At 65.1% G+C, this 16,222-nt stretch overlaps 1 protein-coding gene across 2 annotated transcripts in view; it reads right to left on the bottom strand.

Annotated features, from left to right (window-relative positions):
• The window catches only part of RYR1 (ryanodine receptor 1), a 78,869-nt gene that overhangs the window by 51,395 nt on the left and 11,252 nt on the right, over positions 1-16,222 (bottom strand). For both annotated transcript variants that reach the window (XM_067556744.1, XM_067556745.1), the window contains exons 5-28: positions 16,007-16,085; positions 15,286-15,398; positions 14,686-14,779; positions 14,225-14,321; positions 13,676-13,750; positions 13,049-13,205; positions 12,144-12,308; positions 11,895-12,016; positions 11,221-11,407; positions 10,721-10,856; positions 10,343-10,438; positions 9,709-9,827; positions 8,987-9,120; positions 8,491-8,732; positions 6,755-6,947; positions 6,229-6,445; positions 5,719-5,823; positions 5,117-5,220; positions 4,703-4,786; positions 3,496-3,655; positions 2,895-3,042; positions 2,527-2,732; positions 2,014-2,188; positions 1,385-1,593 (exon numbers count right to left, since the gene is read on the bottom strand). In XM_067556744.1, the coding sequence (XP_067412845.1) occupies positions 1,385-1,593; positions 2,014-2,188; positions 2,527-2,732; positions 2,895-3,042; positions 3,496-3,655; positions 4,703-4,786; positions 5,117-5,220; positions 5,719-5,823; positions 6,229-6,445; positions 6,755-6,947; positions 8,491-8,732; positions 8,987-9,120; positions 9,709-9,827; positions 10,343-10,438; positions 10,721-10,856; positions 11,221-11,407; positions 11,895-12,016; positions 12,144-12,308; positions 13,049-13,205; positions 13,676-13,750; positions 14,225-14,321; positions 14,686-14,779; positions 15,286-15,398; positions 16,007-16,085 (3,417 nt within the window). The remainder of the gene's footprint in view (positions 1-1,384; positions 1,594-2,013; positions 2,189-2,526; positions 2,733-2,894; positions 3,043-3,495; positions 3,656-4,702; positions 4,787-5,116; positions 5,221-5,718; positions 5,824-6,228; positions 6,446-6,754; positions 6,948-8,490; positions 8,733-8,986; positions 9,121-9,708; positions 9,828-10,342; positions 10,439-10,720; positions 10,857-11,220; positions 11,408-11,894; positions 12,017-12,143; positions 12,309-13,048; positions 13,206-13,675; positions 13,751-14,224; positions 14,322-14,685; positions 14,780-15,285; positions 15,399-16,006; positions 16,086-16,222) is intronic.

The following is a 16,222-nucleotide window of genomic DNA, read 5'->3' as shown; positions in this document are numbered from 1 at the left end:
GACGACCCAGCTTGGGGGACACTGTGACTGGGTGGGAGTTTGCTGTGATATTTTTACCAGGCCTGTGCGTGCCTCAGTTTCCCCAGTAGGTTGCATCGTTACCCAGTGGAGGGAGGACGTCTTTTGTTCTCCCGGCACGCATCTCCTGCCTGGCTCAGCCGGAGTGGGTCCTTAAAAGGGGCTGGCCAAGGCCAACCCCATATCGGTGGAGAGTCCCAGGAGACAACGGCAAACCCTGGCACCTGGCCACCCCCGGTGCAGAGGGAGCTGGATTTCCCCTCCTCTCCATCACCAGGGCTTCGCTGCGCATCCTGGCAGGATGCACGGGGCCCCGCAGAGCAGGCAGGTCTCCCCAGGATCCGGCTCAGCTGGGCACAGCGGGCTGAACTCCCAGAGGGGGCAGGTGGGCTGGAGCCTGGAGGTTGGGGGGGGGCCGCCACATGCCCTGCCCTGCCCTGCCCTGCCCTGCCCTGGGAAGAGTGCGACTCCTTGGGGGTCTGCCCCATGGAAGGTTCCTCCAAGAGCCTGTTCCAAAGCTGGCGGCGTGGCCCCGATCCTGTGGATCCGGGACAGATGGTTCAGGGGAGGGGGACTGTCTCAGAACGGGGAGGGGCAGGATTCCTTGAGCAGTCCCCTGATCCGTCCCCTTCGGGTCTCAGGAGAAAGGGACACCGGCTCTCTGGAGTGGGGACCTCTCTGTGACACAGAGATCCCTTGGTGCCAGCTGGCAGAGGGCAAATGCGGGCACAGGCTTTCCCAGGGCTCCCACAGCTCGCCGACAGGTAGCCCGTGAGGTCTGCAGACAGAGCTAGCTGCCCGCTGGGCGGACAGTCACTGCGAGACGGACGGACGGGTATTACAGATGGAGGTACCAGGCGCCCAGCTCCCCGTCTGCCCCCCACGTGGACATCGCCTGCAGGAACCCGGCGTGAGCCCCGGCTCCTTGATTCAGCCCTGGCTGCAGGCGCGTGACCGGTTGCGTTCGACCCGGCTCCTGGCTCCGCTCTGGGACCTACCCTGGAGCTCGCTGCACGCCTCGGGGCTGCGTGGTCGGCGGGGCAGAGCCGGGGCCGGGCGCCCTGCTCCTTGGAAGCCATGGCCACGAACCGGGCAGGGGCAGCGCTGGGCCGGCACCCTGCAGCCCCTGGGAAACGTTGCTCTCACCTTGCATCGGGCCCCCCTGTTTGGTCCCCCCCCCCAAGCATCCCCCATTCAATCCCTGCAGCCAGTGCCCCCCCCACACCCCACTGAGTCTGTATAGCTGGGGCCTCCCCAAAATCAACCCCCATAGCTGGAGGCAGCCTCCCACACAGCATGGGGGCCCCACTTGCCAACGCCAAACCGAGGCCCCTCCGGCTGCTCCCCAGGCCAGGAGCCCCCTCACCTCGTATTGGGGGTGCTCGGGGGGCAGGGGCCAGAACTGCGGCAGGCTCTTGCTGAACCACATGCTGATGTCGCGCTTCATGTTGATGGCGAAGGGCTCGTAGCCCTCCTGCAGGCCGCAGATGGGGAAGTAGCGCAGGCTGCTCACGTCCTGGCCCAGGTTGAGCCGCCCCACCTGGGAGAGGCCCAAGCTGCACACCGGGAGGAAGCCTGCAAGACAGGGCAGCACCACAGCAGGATCAGCTGGGCTCCTGGCAGAGTGCAAAGAGGGGGCATCCGACAGGGCAGTGCCCACGCCAGGAACAGAACCCAGGCATCCTGGCGCCAAGCCAGGTGCTCTAACCACGAGATCCCACTCCCCTCCCAGAGCTGGGAAGAACCCAGGAGTCCTGGCCCCCAGCCCCCTCACTCTAACCACTAGACCCCACTCCCCTCCCAGAGCCGGGAATAGAACCCAGGCGTCCTGGCCCCCAGCCCCCTCACTCTAACCACTAGACCCCACTCCCCTCCCAGAGCCGGGAATAGAACCCAGGCATCCTGGCCCCCAGCCCCCTCACTCTAACCACTAGACCCCACTCCCCTCCCAGAGCCGGGAATAGAACCCAGGCATCCTGGCCCCCAGCCCCTCACCCTCTCCGATCTCAATGTCCTTGAAGGCCAGCTCGGAGCCTGAGTCGCTGATCAGCATCTCCCCGTTGAGTGTGAACATGATGTGGTTCTCATTCAGGTCGATCATGCAGCCGACCACGTCGCCCGGCTGCCAGGAGCGGCCGAAGGGCTCGCTGCCCACGTGCCAGCGCTGGCCCTGGTGGGGGAGCAGAAGGGGGGGTCAGCTTCTGGGAAAGGCGCTGGGGCCTGGGCTGGCACTGCTGGCGCATGGGGCACAGTGGCCGGGGCATGATGGGAGGCATTTGGGCTCTCTGCAGCAGAGGGCGCTGGGCCAGCACGGCCAGGGAATGACGCGCCAGAGGGTATGAGCCGGGGGGGATGCCGGGCTAGACGGGCCCATGGGGGGACCCAGGGTATCAGGGAGGGGGGGATATTGGGCGGGGGGGGGGGGCTGTTGGTCTGATCCGGCAGGGGGGAGGTGGATATCAGGCCGGGGGGCCCAAGCCAGCCCAGCCAGGCCCTCCCCCCACTCACCCGGTGCCCGTTGAAGACGTAGGCGAGCTCGTCGGCCCCCAGCTCCACGTCGGGGCGCACGTCTGGCCGGGCCCAGCCCACGCGCATCTCGCCCGTGGTCACCGCCTCGAACTCGAAGTACCACTTCCCGGCCCGCACCGCGTAGCACTGCTCCGCCCGGAAGATGCGCAGCCGCTCCGAGCGCGCCGTGGGCACCCCCTGTGCCGCTGCAGGGCGAGGGCAGGGTCACCCCGGGCCTGCCTGCCCCCCCCCCCCCATACACCACGCCCCTCCCCCACCCTGCCCCCTCCTCCACACTGCCCCTTCTCTCCAGGGGAGGGGCCCCACCAGGGCAGGGGGCCCGGGGGAAGGTCCCGGGGGGCACTCACAGGTCTCCTGGTCGGGGGGCTCGATGTTGTAGCCGTAGCCGATCAGCGTGCGCACGGCCTCGCACAGGCTGTTGCGATTCGTCCTCTTGGTCCGTTCGTCCAGCAGGTTGTAGGGCACCAGGCGCGGGTTCCGCTTGTTCTTGATGTCCTGGGGCACACGCCGCAGACGCAGGCACGGGGGAAACCGAGAGGAGCTGCTCCCAAGCCAGTCCAAACCCCGCCACCTGGGAGGGATAACGCTGGCCGCCCACCCTTCCCTCTGTGGATCTCAAAGCACCTGAACTGACGTCGCTCCCCCGCTCCCCCTACACAGCCTCTTGTGAGGCAGGGAGGGACCACGGCCCTGGGTCGCTGATGGAGAACGAGGCAGAGCCAGCGAGAGAACCCAGGAGTCCGGGCTCCCAGCCCTCCCCACTCTAACCACCAGCCCCCGCTCCTTCTCACCCCTGCAGTCACTCCATGCCTCCAGTGGGGCGGGTCCCACGAACCAGAAGACAGCACAAGCGCCCTTCAGTCCCCCAGCCTCTAGAACCTCCCCCCCAGCCTCTTCCCCGCAGCCTCCTTGGGCTCCCTGGACCCCACAGCTCTCCCAGCCCCCTACCTGCACAATGCTATAGGTCCAGCCCTGGCTCACGCGGTCCCGGGCCCACACGTTGTGCCCGTTCTCGGCCAGCTTGTCCACCAGTGTGTTCTGGGCCGGGGTCAGCTTGACGTGGGCCAGATCCAGGGGGGCCGGCTTGTAGCCATTGGACATCATGTACCTGCCGGGGGAAGGAATTTGCTATAGAACCTGCCAATAAAACTCCATCTCCCGCCTCCCCACCCGGACTGGACCACACCATCTAGCCCGGTATCTCCCCCTCCCCAGACCGGCCAAGCCCAGTGTCCCCACTCCATGACAGAGTGGGAATTTTGTACACTATTTTGGATGACTAGTGTGTGTGCCTCAGTTTCCCCTATGTGGTGCCTGGTTAACAAGGCAGCGGGAGAAGGTTGTTTGATCTTTGCAGAGACCCAGAGATGGGGTGGTGAGGCCTGGCTGCCTGCGGGCCGGGCCTCAGGCCCATGGAGCGTCCCAGAAGACAATGGCCAGCCGGCGAGGTGTGAGCAGCTGGGGAACAAAGGACGGAGGGACAGGTGGGGTAGGGGGTTGTGAAGTGGGGCTGAGGGGAGACAGTACTCCTGGCCTGGCCCTCGAGAGAGGCTGGAGGGCTCAGGGCGGACCCGGATGGACAAGGCTGCAGCTTTCTGTTCTCTGCATTAACTAGGCTTTCCACGCTGTGGCCAGCTGGCCAATAAACCCTCCTTTGTTCCCAGCGCTGGTGGGAGTCACTCCAGATCGTGCCCTTTGGGGGCATAACCGCCCCAGGCCTCCAAACCATGTGGATGCACTGAGGGGAGCTCCTGGTGTGAAGCAGGGGGGCTGGAGGCACCAAGGGTCGGTCCCAGGAGGTGGTGTGGCCAAGGGGCGGGCGAGTGCCCCTAAGTGGGGGCTGGCACCCCGGCGGGTCTGCCTGGGGACTGCTGCTGAGACCGGCCTGCGGATCTGTGGTGCCCGCCTCCCCAATCACGCAGCCCGGGATGCCCCCCACATCAGACTGCCGCCCGCCCATTTCCTCCACCTCACGTCCTGCCAGTACGACAATGCTGAGGGGTGGGGGGAAGAACCAACCCCCCCATTTATTTGGTTGACTTGGGGGTCAAAGGTCAAATGCCCCAGGCCAAGCACCGCCCACAGCGTCCCGGGACAGCTCCTGGAGGGCCTGCCCTGCCCCCCCGCCCTGCCCGGCCCCCCAGGCAGCACCCACGTCTTGGGCAGCTTGATCTTCTTGAGGTTCTCCTCAGCCTTCTCGTCAGCCATCCCCACATGGCAGCCCAGCGCCAGGAGCGTCCTGCGGGGGGACACGGCAATGGGAGGGGGGGGTCAGCTCCCCGACAGCCCCCCAGAGACAAGCCCCCCACCCAGCCGCCAAACCCCCACTGCCCCCCAGATGAGCCCCCCCATCCTCCCACCCAGCCGCCAACCCCCCCCACCATCAACCCCTCCACCATACGGACCCTGCCCCAGCTGGACATCCCTCTCCCACCCCCTAGTGTGTGTGTGTGTGGGGGGGGGGGGCTAACGCTCCACATGCTCAGCTCCCCAACCCATTCTCGCCCATGTTTCTGAGCCCCCCTCCCCCCCCCGACATTACCCCCATCTCCAGCCCTCCCCCCCTCACTTCAATGTCTCCCCGGACATCTGCAGGTTGTAGTTCCTCTCCGGCTCAGGCAGGCTGTGGAAATCCAGCAGGCAGGGGTGCAGCTGCTTGTTGTCGTCCCGGATCTGAGCCGGGGGAGGAGAGGGGTCAGCGGCCCACTGACACCCCACCCCCACACACCCCACGCCAGCAGGGAGCAGCTGGGGGTTCTGGGAAAGGGGCTGGGCAGGGCTGGGGGTTCTGGGGGCCACAGGCTGGGCTAGGGGGTTCTGTGGGGGCATGAGTGGGCCAGGTCTGGAGGGCTGGGCTGGGCTGCCAGGGGACCCAGCTGAAAAGCAGGAACTCAAGGGCCAGCGGCCGGTGGGGGAGGCTGGCTCAGGCTCCTTCCTGCCCGGGGGCATCCCTGGTCCGCAGTGGGGAGTGAGGTAGGGGCAACAGGGGTGGGGCAGGGGCAGAAGCACTTGCTGGTGAGAAGCAGTCAGGATGGATGGGGGAAAGCAGGCTCATAGGAGGAGGAGATATGGGGGGACAGTCACTGTCTTCTGGGGGAGGATGGAGGCGTCTGGGGGGCACTCACAGGCCCGTAGGGGTGAGAGGGGATGGGGGGCATGGGGGACACTCACGGGCCCGTAGGTCCAGCCCTGCTCGATCCGGGTCAGCGCCCACAGCTCGTGGATATTCTCGGCCAGCTTCTCACGGATCCTCTCCAGGTGGGGGGGGAGGACGATCTGTGGGGGGAGGGGTTAGACAGGCCTCCAGCCTGGCCAGCGCCGCCACCCACCCCTGCAGCCCCCACCTGTGTGACTCAGCCCTGCCTTGGGGGATGCCCCCAAGTGGGGCCCGGCCTCCGCATGGAGGGTCCTGGCAAGGATGGGGGGGTCAGCGCCTGGGAGCTGGGCAACTCCCCCATCCCAGTGCCCGACTGGGGAACATCCCCTGGGCTAGCCAGGTTCCCCCCCCCCAGCCGGGGCAGGCTGAGAGCCCCCCACAGTCCTTCCCTCAGGGCAGGCAGGGGTCCCTCCTACCTATCCCCTCCACCCTGCCAAGCGGGTCCCTCCCCCAAAATTCCCCCTCCTGGCCAGGCGGGTCCCCACCCCCGATCCCCAGGGCAGGGGCCCAGTGGCGGGCGCTACCTGCAGGGTGTCCACGGGGCAGGGGGTGAAGGCCGTGTGGGACAGGGCCTGGGTGGGTCCCAGCAGGCTGCGGATGCCCCCCCAGTCCTGCCTGTACTCCTTGATGGGCTCCACCCGCATCCGCTCGCGGGGCAGCAGAGCCTCGAAGCAGGGCGCGTAGCCGGGGGGGGGCAGGAACTTGAAGTCGCCGTGGCGGCCCCCTAGGAGGAAGCGGACCCTGCGGGGGGTTGGGTGCAGGAGAGGGTTGGGGGGGTGAAGGTCAGATCCCTTTCCCCACTTCTCCCTCTCTGGATCCCTCCTCCCCACCCTCCGCAGCCCCCCCCACCAATTCTCCCACCCTTCCCCCCACTACCCCTTCCTACCCTACAGCCCCCTATTCCTCCATTCCATCCGCACCCCCATCAACTCCCTCCCTGTGCCCCCTATTCCTCCACCCCTTCCTCTCCCCTCAGCCCCCCCACTTCTCCTCCCCCTCCTCACCCCACTTCCTATCCCCACCTCCAGTCCCCCCGGTCCCCCGGCTCACTTGATGCCGGCGGAGAAGCTGACTACGGGGAAGAAGAGCCCGTCCACGTTGAAGTTCTCGAACATGCCCTGCACGGGGAAGCCGTTGATGCGGAAGGACATGCTGGGCACGCTCAGGTCCAGGCAGCAGCTGACCACGTCGTCGGCCGCCAGCGTGTGCTGGTTGGGCGATGCCACGGCGCGGGCCACGCGACCTGCGCGGGCGGACGGGAGGGCGGTGAGAGGCCGGAGAGCGCGAGTGCGGAGGGGCGGTGGGCGAAAGGAGCAGGGCAGAGAGAAAGGGTCAGGGGAGGGCGCGGGTGCAAAGAGACACGGCAAACAGAGGGGGCGAGAAATGTGGGTGCCAGGATAGCACGAGTGGGGGGGTGACCAATGCCTGCTGGCTAGCAACGGCCACGCCACGCAGCCACGAGTCTGCATGCGGCACAACCAAGGTAGCCGCTACAAAGCCCGAACGGGGCTGTGCTGTTCTCCGACACTGGGCATCCAGGCACTCCTGCCATGGGCTGAACTCCACACGGCTCAGGACACGCAGGTCTTTCACCCTAGTGACCTGCCAGGAGTTATTTGCCCACGCCAGCCTGGCATGTCCCAAAGGAAAAGGACCAGACGTAGGACTGTTCTGCCTGGCACAAGCTGAGGAGGTGGCTTCACGCCCATTGGTACCCGCAAGGCGTGCGTTCAGCACAGAGAAGGGGCGCGCTGGGGCACGAGAAGGCGAGGTGGGAAGCTGGCTGGGGAAATCTAGTTGCAGATGACGTACACAGGAGCCTGGACTCATGTACAGGTTGGGTACAAACACGGCTTTAGGGGTGTCATTTGGGGAACAAACCGCCTGCGCAAGGTGAACATGACAGCGCCGCATGAGGCGGCTTCCCGGAGACTGGGGTCACACTGAGCCTTTCTTCCTCTGCTAGCTTATAGCCGACTGTTAGCAACAGGCCTGGCTGAGTATATTTCATAGTGAACCAAAGCCTGATCGAGCAACTGACTATGCAATTTACCAACAGGGTGCAAAGAGCAAGTGTGATAGAGAGGGCACGCGCATGCAAGTGTGCAAGAGAGAATACCCAAGAGTGTGCCTGTGTGTGTGAGTACCTGAGTAACGAACGTGCAACAGAGGCCATGCAAGAGAATGTCAGCGTGCACATAAGAGTGCAAAAGAACGTGCAAGAGAAATAGTGTGTGTAAAAGCATGCGAGACTCAGTGTGCAACAAGTGTTCAAGACAGCGTGTCAGACAGTGCACACGAGAGAATGTGTGTGCATAAGAGTGCCTGAGTAAGTGTGCAACAATTGTGCAAGAGAGAACACACAAGAGAACATGCATATGTACAAGAGTGGATGAGTGAGTATGCACCGAATGTCTGTGCACAAAAGAACAAGCAAGGGACTGTCAATGTGCGCAGAAGTGTGCAAAAGAGAAATAGGGCACGCATAAGAGTGAGCATTAGTGAATGTGCAACAAGTGTTCAAGACAGAGCACCCAAGCTAATGTGAGTGTGTGTATAATAGTGAGCAGTGTGCAAAGAGTGTGCAAGAGAACATGAGCGTGACAAGAGCATGCACAAGACAGCATGTGCGAGAGCGAGCATGGGTGGGTGCAGGAGGACAGTGTGCAAAATCACGTGCTCCCCCTGTGACATCCCCATGCCAGCTCCGCCTCCCCCCCCCCCCCCGCTGCTAGAGGTTCCCAGCGCCCAGCCTGGGCAGCGCTGGCGGGTGCCAGGGCTCGTACCTGACCAGAGGTGCAGGCCATCAAAGGCGAAGGAGTACAGGTCGTCGCCCACGCCGTTGCCGCCCCAGCCCTCCCCGCCCCCGGGGTAGGGGCTGTAGCCCTCGGTCATGGCCCAGCCTACGCGCAGGTGGGTGGCCTGCGCCGTGACGAAGGGCTCCACGTAGTCCACGATCAGCTCGTAGTACCACTTCTTGTACTGCGTCGAGCCCTCGTGCGTGCCCAGGAAGATGTTGGGGCGCATGCTGCCGGGGACAGAGAAGGGGGTATCAGCTCTGGGGAGGGAGGGAGCAGGAATAACGCCCCCCCTCCCCCAGCGTACTTTATGCACCTTGCAAACTACAAGGTACCACGCCTCGCCCGGTGCAGAGATGCAGCCACCTCTGGGGTGGGGCACTGGGGAGATGCAGCCACATCTGTTTAACAGCTGTACAGCAACATGGTGCGAGGATTCAGAGCAGGAAGTGAGCCCTAGGTGGCTGGCCGGTCCCTGCCCCACCTGGTGACGTAGTTGATGAGGCTGGTCTGCAGGAGCAGGTCACGGCGGGGGAGCAGGTTCTCGGTGATGAGGTTCTGGTTGGAGCGGACAGCCACCCCGTTACAGACGCACAGAGAGCAGAGCACGTCAAGGACCTACCGGAACAGAGAGGAGACAGCGCTGGGATTTCACCTGGGATATGGGAGCCCGGCCCGGCCCGGCCCGGCCCGGCCAGCCAGCTCCTGGAGAAACAGCCCTGTTGGCCACCTCAGGAAATGGATTGAGTTTCAAAACAGAGAGAAGCGGGTCACGGGGTGGCCGGAGCGCACGGCACTTTGGCTATTCTCTGCCCCAGGGCCCATAGAGGGAGGATCTGGGGCGTGGCCGGAGCGCACGGCACTGTGGCTATTCTCTGCCCCAGGGCCCATAGAGGGAGGATCTGGGGCGTGGCCGGAGCGCACGGCGCTGTGGCCATTCTCTGCCCCAGGGCCCATAGGGGGAGGATCTGGGGCGTGGCCAGAGCGCACGGCACTGTGGCTATCCTCTGCCCCCCAGGGCCCATGGGGGCGCAGTGTAAGTTACAGCAGTCCGGGGGTTGCTCTCACTGACAGCAGGGGATGGACAAGACCCAGAATACGGACCCACAAAGGGGCCTTACCCTTATCCTTATCCCTCCCCAGCCTGTCTCTGCCCCCAAGGCAGGGGCGGGAGAGCCGAGGATCCGGCCCGGGCGACACCCTGACCTTGTGGTTGCGGCCGTGCTTGTCCAGCAGGGAGATGATGGATTTGATGTGGTTCTCCTGGATGATGTTCAGCACCTCGGGGCTCTCGATGAGGACGCAGTACAGCACCTCCAGGATCCCTGGCAGGGGGCACCGGGCCGTGAGTGTGCGCGCGCCGCTGGATGCCTGACTGTGGCGAGTGCAACGCACGCACCTGAGGGGCCCAGGGGGTGCGTGTGCACAGCACAGCGGGCACGAGCGGGCACCTGGATCCACATGTGCACGGGCAGGGGCGTAGCTGCCCCATGCTGACATGAGCACACAGATGGATCTGGACGGGTGTATCACAGCCCGTGTATTCCTGCCTGGCCGCAGGTGCAGTGTGCAAGCAACACAGGGCTGTGTGGAAATGCAGGTGTGTGCATCAGCGAGCGTGTCCGTGCGTCTGTCCACACACACGTGCAATGTGCGACACGACACAGCACGGATCTGTGTGGAGCACACGTGTGTGTCTCCGAGTGCACGTCCATGCAGCTGGCCAGGCCTTTGCCAGGCAGGGGACATTTTCACGGCCATGTGGGGGTCCCAGCCATTCACCTCTCTGCCCCTGGACGCAGCCTGGCCGGGGCACGACCTCCCGCTTGCCCAGACTCACCGGAAGAGGCCTCCAGCCGGTCCAGCTTGCTGACCAGCCAGTCCAGGTTGTTGGAGAAGAGGGCGCAGTTGGAGCGGTTTCCCCGGATCAGTGAGGCTGCGGGGCGAGAGAGGGGCCGTCAGGGGGGGCCACCTTCCCCACCCCAACTCGAAGCAGGCCCCTCTGCTCTGCCCCTCCAGGAGCACGCTCCGGGGGGCAGGCCCACAGCTCAGCACCTGGAAATCCTGCAGCTGGGACTGAATTCTCCCCGCCCTCTAGGCCTGCCAGTCTCCCCAGGATGGGTCCCGTCCACACACACCAGCCCCCGGCCTCCAGCTCCCAGGGACCCAGCCTCGCCAGTGTGGGGCTGACCCCCCTCCTGTCCCGTGGCCCACGCACCCAGCAGCTCATACAGCAGGTTGACGATCTCCTTCCAGGACTCAGCTGCCTCCTCGCCGGCAAACTCAGCGAAGTGGGCGGCCGTGCTGTACAGGTTGAGGCGGTCGATGCAGTTCAGGACCAGCATGATCATGCCCTGCGGGGAGCAGAGCATGGCTGTCACGTTCCCGTGCACTGGCCCCTACCCACCCAAAGGGGCTGACACCCTGCCTGCCCCCACCACCGGAGAACCCCTCCAGGCCCCCAATGGCGGGTTCCCATTCCCCCTCCTCCTGAATCGCTCACCCTGTCACTGAGATGCAGCCAGGTCTGGTGCGCAGCTGTTTATACAGGGATCCTTCGCCCAAGGCTGAATGTAGCTTCTTGCTGCACAGCGCCCCCTAGCACCGCACTGGGGCCTGCCCTGACTGCCGGGGGGAGAGCGCCTGCAGTGTGTGATGACACGACCCCCCACCCGCACCCCTCCCACACGGTGTTGTTCCCCCCCCCCACCCACTGACCTCCTCCTGGAAGAGGTTCTGGCGGCTCTTGAGCGAGCGCAGCCGGCCCTGCTTCTCCTCGTGCCGCAGCTCGTCCTCGGGGTGCTGGAAGTAGGCGATCAGATCCTGCAGGCTCAGAATCATGCCGTCGATGGGCAGCGCCACCGTGGCACCCGCTTTGCCCTTCCCGCTCAGGCTGTCCAGGCCCCTGCCAGCACCACAGGGGGGAGGGGAGTCAGCCCAGCCCCACTGGAGGGGGGATCCCACCGCTGCCACCAGCAGGAAAGGGCCAGAGTCCCCCGGCCGGGGAGGGGGGAATTTGGGGGAGCCATCGGGAGGGAGCCTGTTCAGGGGCAGGAGAGACTGCGCCTGCCCCTCCCCAGCTTAGGGGTCCCCAGAGCGTGACCTGCTCCCCACACCCTCTGGGACTGGCCCCCAGAGCAGGCAGGGAGGGACCCGGGCATCCACCCAGCCGACTGGCAGAGATCAGCCTCCCCCAGTCTTCACAGCCCCACCAGCCAGGTCGAGCCCCCCCCCGATCTCCAACCTCTCCCTTGGTTCTGCACCCCCTGGCTTCATTCCCCCCCTTTCCCATTTCCCTCCTCAGGACTCAGCCCCTCCCCCCCGAGTTCATCTCCCTCCTCTGACCTCTCCCCGCAGGCTCAGCCCCCCCCGGCCCCGGCCCCCCAGCCCACCGGATGAAGTGGCTGTAGAGGCCGCTGGTGCTGTAGATGATGCGGGCGGCCTGTGACTCCTCGTGCTGGCAGCGGGTCAAGGACAGGGCGTCGTCCATGTGCCCCTCCTGGTGCAGGATGGCCTGGGGGGGGGGCAGAGCCGTGGGGTGAGTGGGGTACAGGTGTCCCCCAGCCTCCCCTTCCCGCCCAGCCCTCCCCTTCCTCTTGAGCAGCCCCAGGGACCCCCAGCGCGGCCCCCCCGCCCCTCACCTTCCTCTTGAGCAGCCCCAGGCGCAGGGCCTTGGCGTCGGCCGCCGCGTACGTCAGCCACAGGCCGCTGGCCGCGTGCTGCACGAAGCACATGGACTCGCCGTACTTGATCTCAGAGGCGCCCATGCCCTCCACGTCCCGTTTGGGGGCCACGTCCAGCTTCTCCTGCGGGGGGGGAGAGGGGGGCGACAATGTGGAGGAGGGGGAGCCGTCAACATGGGGGTGTGGGTCGCCATGAATGGGGGGGAAGAGGGAGCCGTGAATATGGGGGGACAAGAGCTGTGAACGCTGGGGGCAGTGGAGGGGGGCCCAAGCATGTGGGGGGGGGATAAAAACATGGGGGGGGGGGGCGGGAGAGCCATAGGTGCAGGGGGGCCACCACAAAGCAGGCCGTGAATGTGGGGTGAACAAGGAGGGCGGGGACAGAGCAGGGGGGCTGTGAGTGGGGGGAACGGTGGGGAGGGGGCTGTGAACTCGGCGGGATAAGATGGGGAAAGGCCCTCAGCTCAGGGGCCAGCTCCCCGGGCCACACGGAGATATGCCTCAGCCTGGCCAGGGGGCATCTGTGCCACGTGCAGCCATGTCCCCCACCCTCGGCTCAGCCGTCACAAGGGGGGGCACCCCACTGGCTGCCCCCGCCTCACACCAGGGGAGTTACTCGGCAGTCAGCGCTGCCCGTCCCGGCGCCTGGGGTTGGGCGAGGGGAATCCAGCCACCCGCTTCACACCATCACCGCACGGCGTCAGTCCCACTGGCGCTGGGATGCAGCCACTTCTGGGGTGGGGGGCGGGGCTGCTTATACTCCCACACTCAACACTACGGGAAGGGAAGGAGAATCCCAGACCCAATGGGAACAAATTTTAGGAGCCTGGCTCCTGCCCCGCCCTCCACGGCCCCACTCTCACCTTGGAGGCGCGGAAGCAGAAGGCCGTGGCCTTGGTGTGGGCCTTCTCCGCGTCCACCACGACGAGCCCCCTCTCCTCGCTCAGCGCCAGGTAGCGCCCGGTGGTAACGTGCCGCACCCGGAACAGCTGCCCCCACCGCATGTAGCTCCCACTCCAGCTGCCCGGGGGACAGAGACCCGCCGCTAGCCCCACACGATGGCTCCGGCAATCCCGCCCATTGGACGCAACGATTGGGGCTGGATTCGAACCAGCCTCCCAACCCCCATTTGTCTAGTCCCTGGCCTCCCGTCCGTACAGTCCCCAGCCTCCCATGGGCCATATGGTCCTTTACGCGCCAGTCCATACAGTTCCCTTGTCCATAGAGTCCCGGACTCCCTGATCCATGCAGTCCCCCCAGTCCATATAGTCCCTGACCCCCTGGCCTATACAATCCCCGATCCTCCAGTCCATACAGTCCCCCCAGTCCATACAGTTGCTCACATCCCTGTCTATACAGTCCCCCTGTCCATACAGTCTCTGCTCCCACCCCGCATCATCCAGCACCAGCCTCTCCGAGCAACACCATGGTCCCAGGTCGGTGCCCCCTTTCCCTGGGGCCGCGGGGAGCAGAGCCTGGTATTCCCCTACCTGATGCGCAGGGGCTCCAGCCTCCAGAGGGAGCGGGCATGGGTGCAAACAGCACCTCCCTCGTAGTTCACCACCCTGCCGACAAGAGAGGGGGAACATTGAGAGGGGGAACCCAGCTGGGCCCCCAGTCCCGTCCATGGGAGTGTGGCCCAGATTAGGGACACCCCAGCTCCCCATGGAACAGATCAAGATCAGGGGCCCCCATTGGGCCAGGCACTGCACAGACACATAATGAGAGAGAGTCCCTGCCCCCAAAAGCTTGCAAAGGGTGGGAAGGGAAACTGAGGCACAGAGCAGGACGTGACTCACCCAAGGTTGCCCAGTGTGGGGGGCGGGGCGGACAGAGCCAGAAACAGAACCCAGGAGTCCGACCCCCCGTCCAGCGCTGCTCCTCCCTTGGGTGACATGATCAAGTGGCTCTCCACCCCCCTCCCCCTCTGGCGCTGGGCAGGGGGTCCCAGGCAGCAACCTTAGGCTGAGCTCCCAGCGCTGAAGGCCCCGGGGTTGAGCCCCGCTGGGGTCTGTGTAGCTGCGCTCTCCAAGCCGTACCTGCGCTCCTCCTCGCCCTGCTCGGTGGAGGAGATGGTGAGGCATTCATCCATGTGCCCGTGGAAGAGACGCATGACATGGCCACCCGTCACGTACCCTGGTGGGAGAGGAGAAACCAGTGAATGTCTGTGCAGGGGAGGGAGGGTCAATGACTCAGGGGAACCCAGGAGTCCTGGCTCCCAGCCCCCCACCGCTCTAACCACTAGACCCCACTCCCCTCCCAGAGCCAGGGTAGAACCCAGGAGTCCTGACCCCTCTCCCTTCTCTCTCTATCAGAGGGGCAGGGACTTGCCTCCACTCAGGGCCCTGCAGTCCCCCTGTTATGGCCATGGGCTCAAAGCCACCCTTAGGGCTGGCATGGGGTAAAGGGGGGCGAGGGTTCCCAGGGCCAGGATCCAGCCCAGCGTCAGGGCCCTGGAATCCCCTGGGAGTGGGATGGGGGGGTGGGGGTGGAGACTCACCTTCCTCGCAGCCTGAGCAGATGGGATTCATGTTCCAGAGGGTCTGCATGAAGGAGGCGTCGGCCTGCAGGTCCCCGCTGGCCGTGGAGAGGTGCTGGGCAGGGCGCAGAGCGTGAGGGAGAAGAGACAAAACGGAGGGAGCGTCAGGTCCCTTCTGGCACCAGAGACAGCTGGAATGACGCTGTGTGCTGCCTGCACTGGCATGAACCCAGGAGTCCGGGCCCAGAACCACCTGCCTCTCCCACCTGTGTGGGGGGAGATCTCCACTCATTTACCACCAACCCCCCGCAGTAGGGCTGTTATCCCCCGGAGGGGGTCTCGTCACTGGGTCAGCAGACACAGGCACACAGGTGCTTGCACACGCAACCACGTACAGCCGCACGCCCGTGTGCATGCACACCCACCCAGGCACACCCAAACCCATGTACACACGTGCGCACACCCACACATACATCCGCAAACACAGAGATGCACACACGTGCACGGCACCCAACGCGCATGAACGCGGACACACCCAGACACGCACGTGCGCCCGCACGCCCAGGCACACTCGCCCGCACAGGCGGCCAGACGCGCACACGCATGCACCCCCCGACTCACCAGATAGCGCTCGGAGGAGACGCTGACCAAGATGAGGTCATCCCCGACTCGAACCTTCTCGCCCTCTGACCGCTGCTTGGAGGCGGGGTGGATGGTCCACCAGCAGGCTTCCCCTGGGGACGGGACATAGACAGGGCCTGGGTGCGGCCAGCAGCCAAGGGGACACCCCTGGCCCCCAGGCATGGAAACACCCCCTCCCGAGTGGCAGGGTCCCCTTGCCTGCTGCACCCCTTGCTGCCTTGGGCCCTGGGGCTCCCCCCCTCCTGCCGGTCCAGGGCACTGGAGCGGTAACCTGGCCCTACTGGGGCAAAACTCCCATGGGCTGCAACAGGGCCAGCAGTCACCCCAACAGGGGCACAACCCTATAGCTGGGAACACCCCTCCAGGAACTGGGGGGACACGGGCCCTGTTCCTCCTTCTCTCTTTCTTTAGTCTGATCACAGCCAGGCACCCGCCAAGTCCCTTTGAGGGGCCAAGGGACTCTGAGCCTGAACCCCTGGAGTCTGGTTTTAAAGGGCCTCAGTTTCCCCAACAGCAATGCACAATAGAAGCCCAGTCCATGGGTGGGGCGCCTTGGTGCTACCATAATACACTTAATTCATAGCAATGAAAACGTACAGTGTCTAGCGCAATGGGTTCCTGGTCCATGACTGGGATGCCAAGGCACTACCGTAATACACCTAAACAATAAACTCCACATTCCCTGTCTTCCCTCCCATACCTGAGGCGTCCTCCTGCAGCCCCACGTCGAAGGCCAGTTTGTCCGTCAGGGAGCGGGACGTGGTCAGGCAGCTCAGATACTGTCAGGGGAGGAGGGGGAAGAGAAACAGGCAGCAGGGTTACCAGGGCGCAGAGGTGGCATGGCCTGGTGGAGAAGGCCCTGCAGAGGTGTGGGAGCCAGGACTCCTGGGTTCTAGCCTAGAAGAGGGGTGATGGT

The sequence above is a fragment of the Emydura macquarii genome, unplaced genomic scaffold, assembly GCF_026122565.2.
Source record: "Emydura macquarii macquarii isolate MOO-44397 ecotype Brisbane River unplaced genomic scaffold, CSIRO-AGI_Emac_v2 contig_1790, whole genome shotgun sequence".
NCBI classification, from domain to species: Eukaryota; Metazoa; Chordata; order Testudines; family Chelidae; genus Emydura; species Emydura macquarii.
The sequence above is the reverse complement of the archived record's forward strand: the minus strand, read 5'-3'. Positions and strand labels throughout refer to the sequence as shown.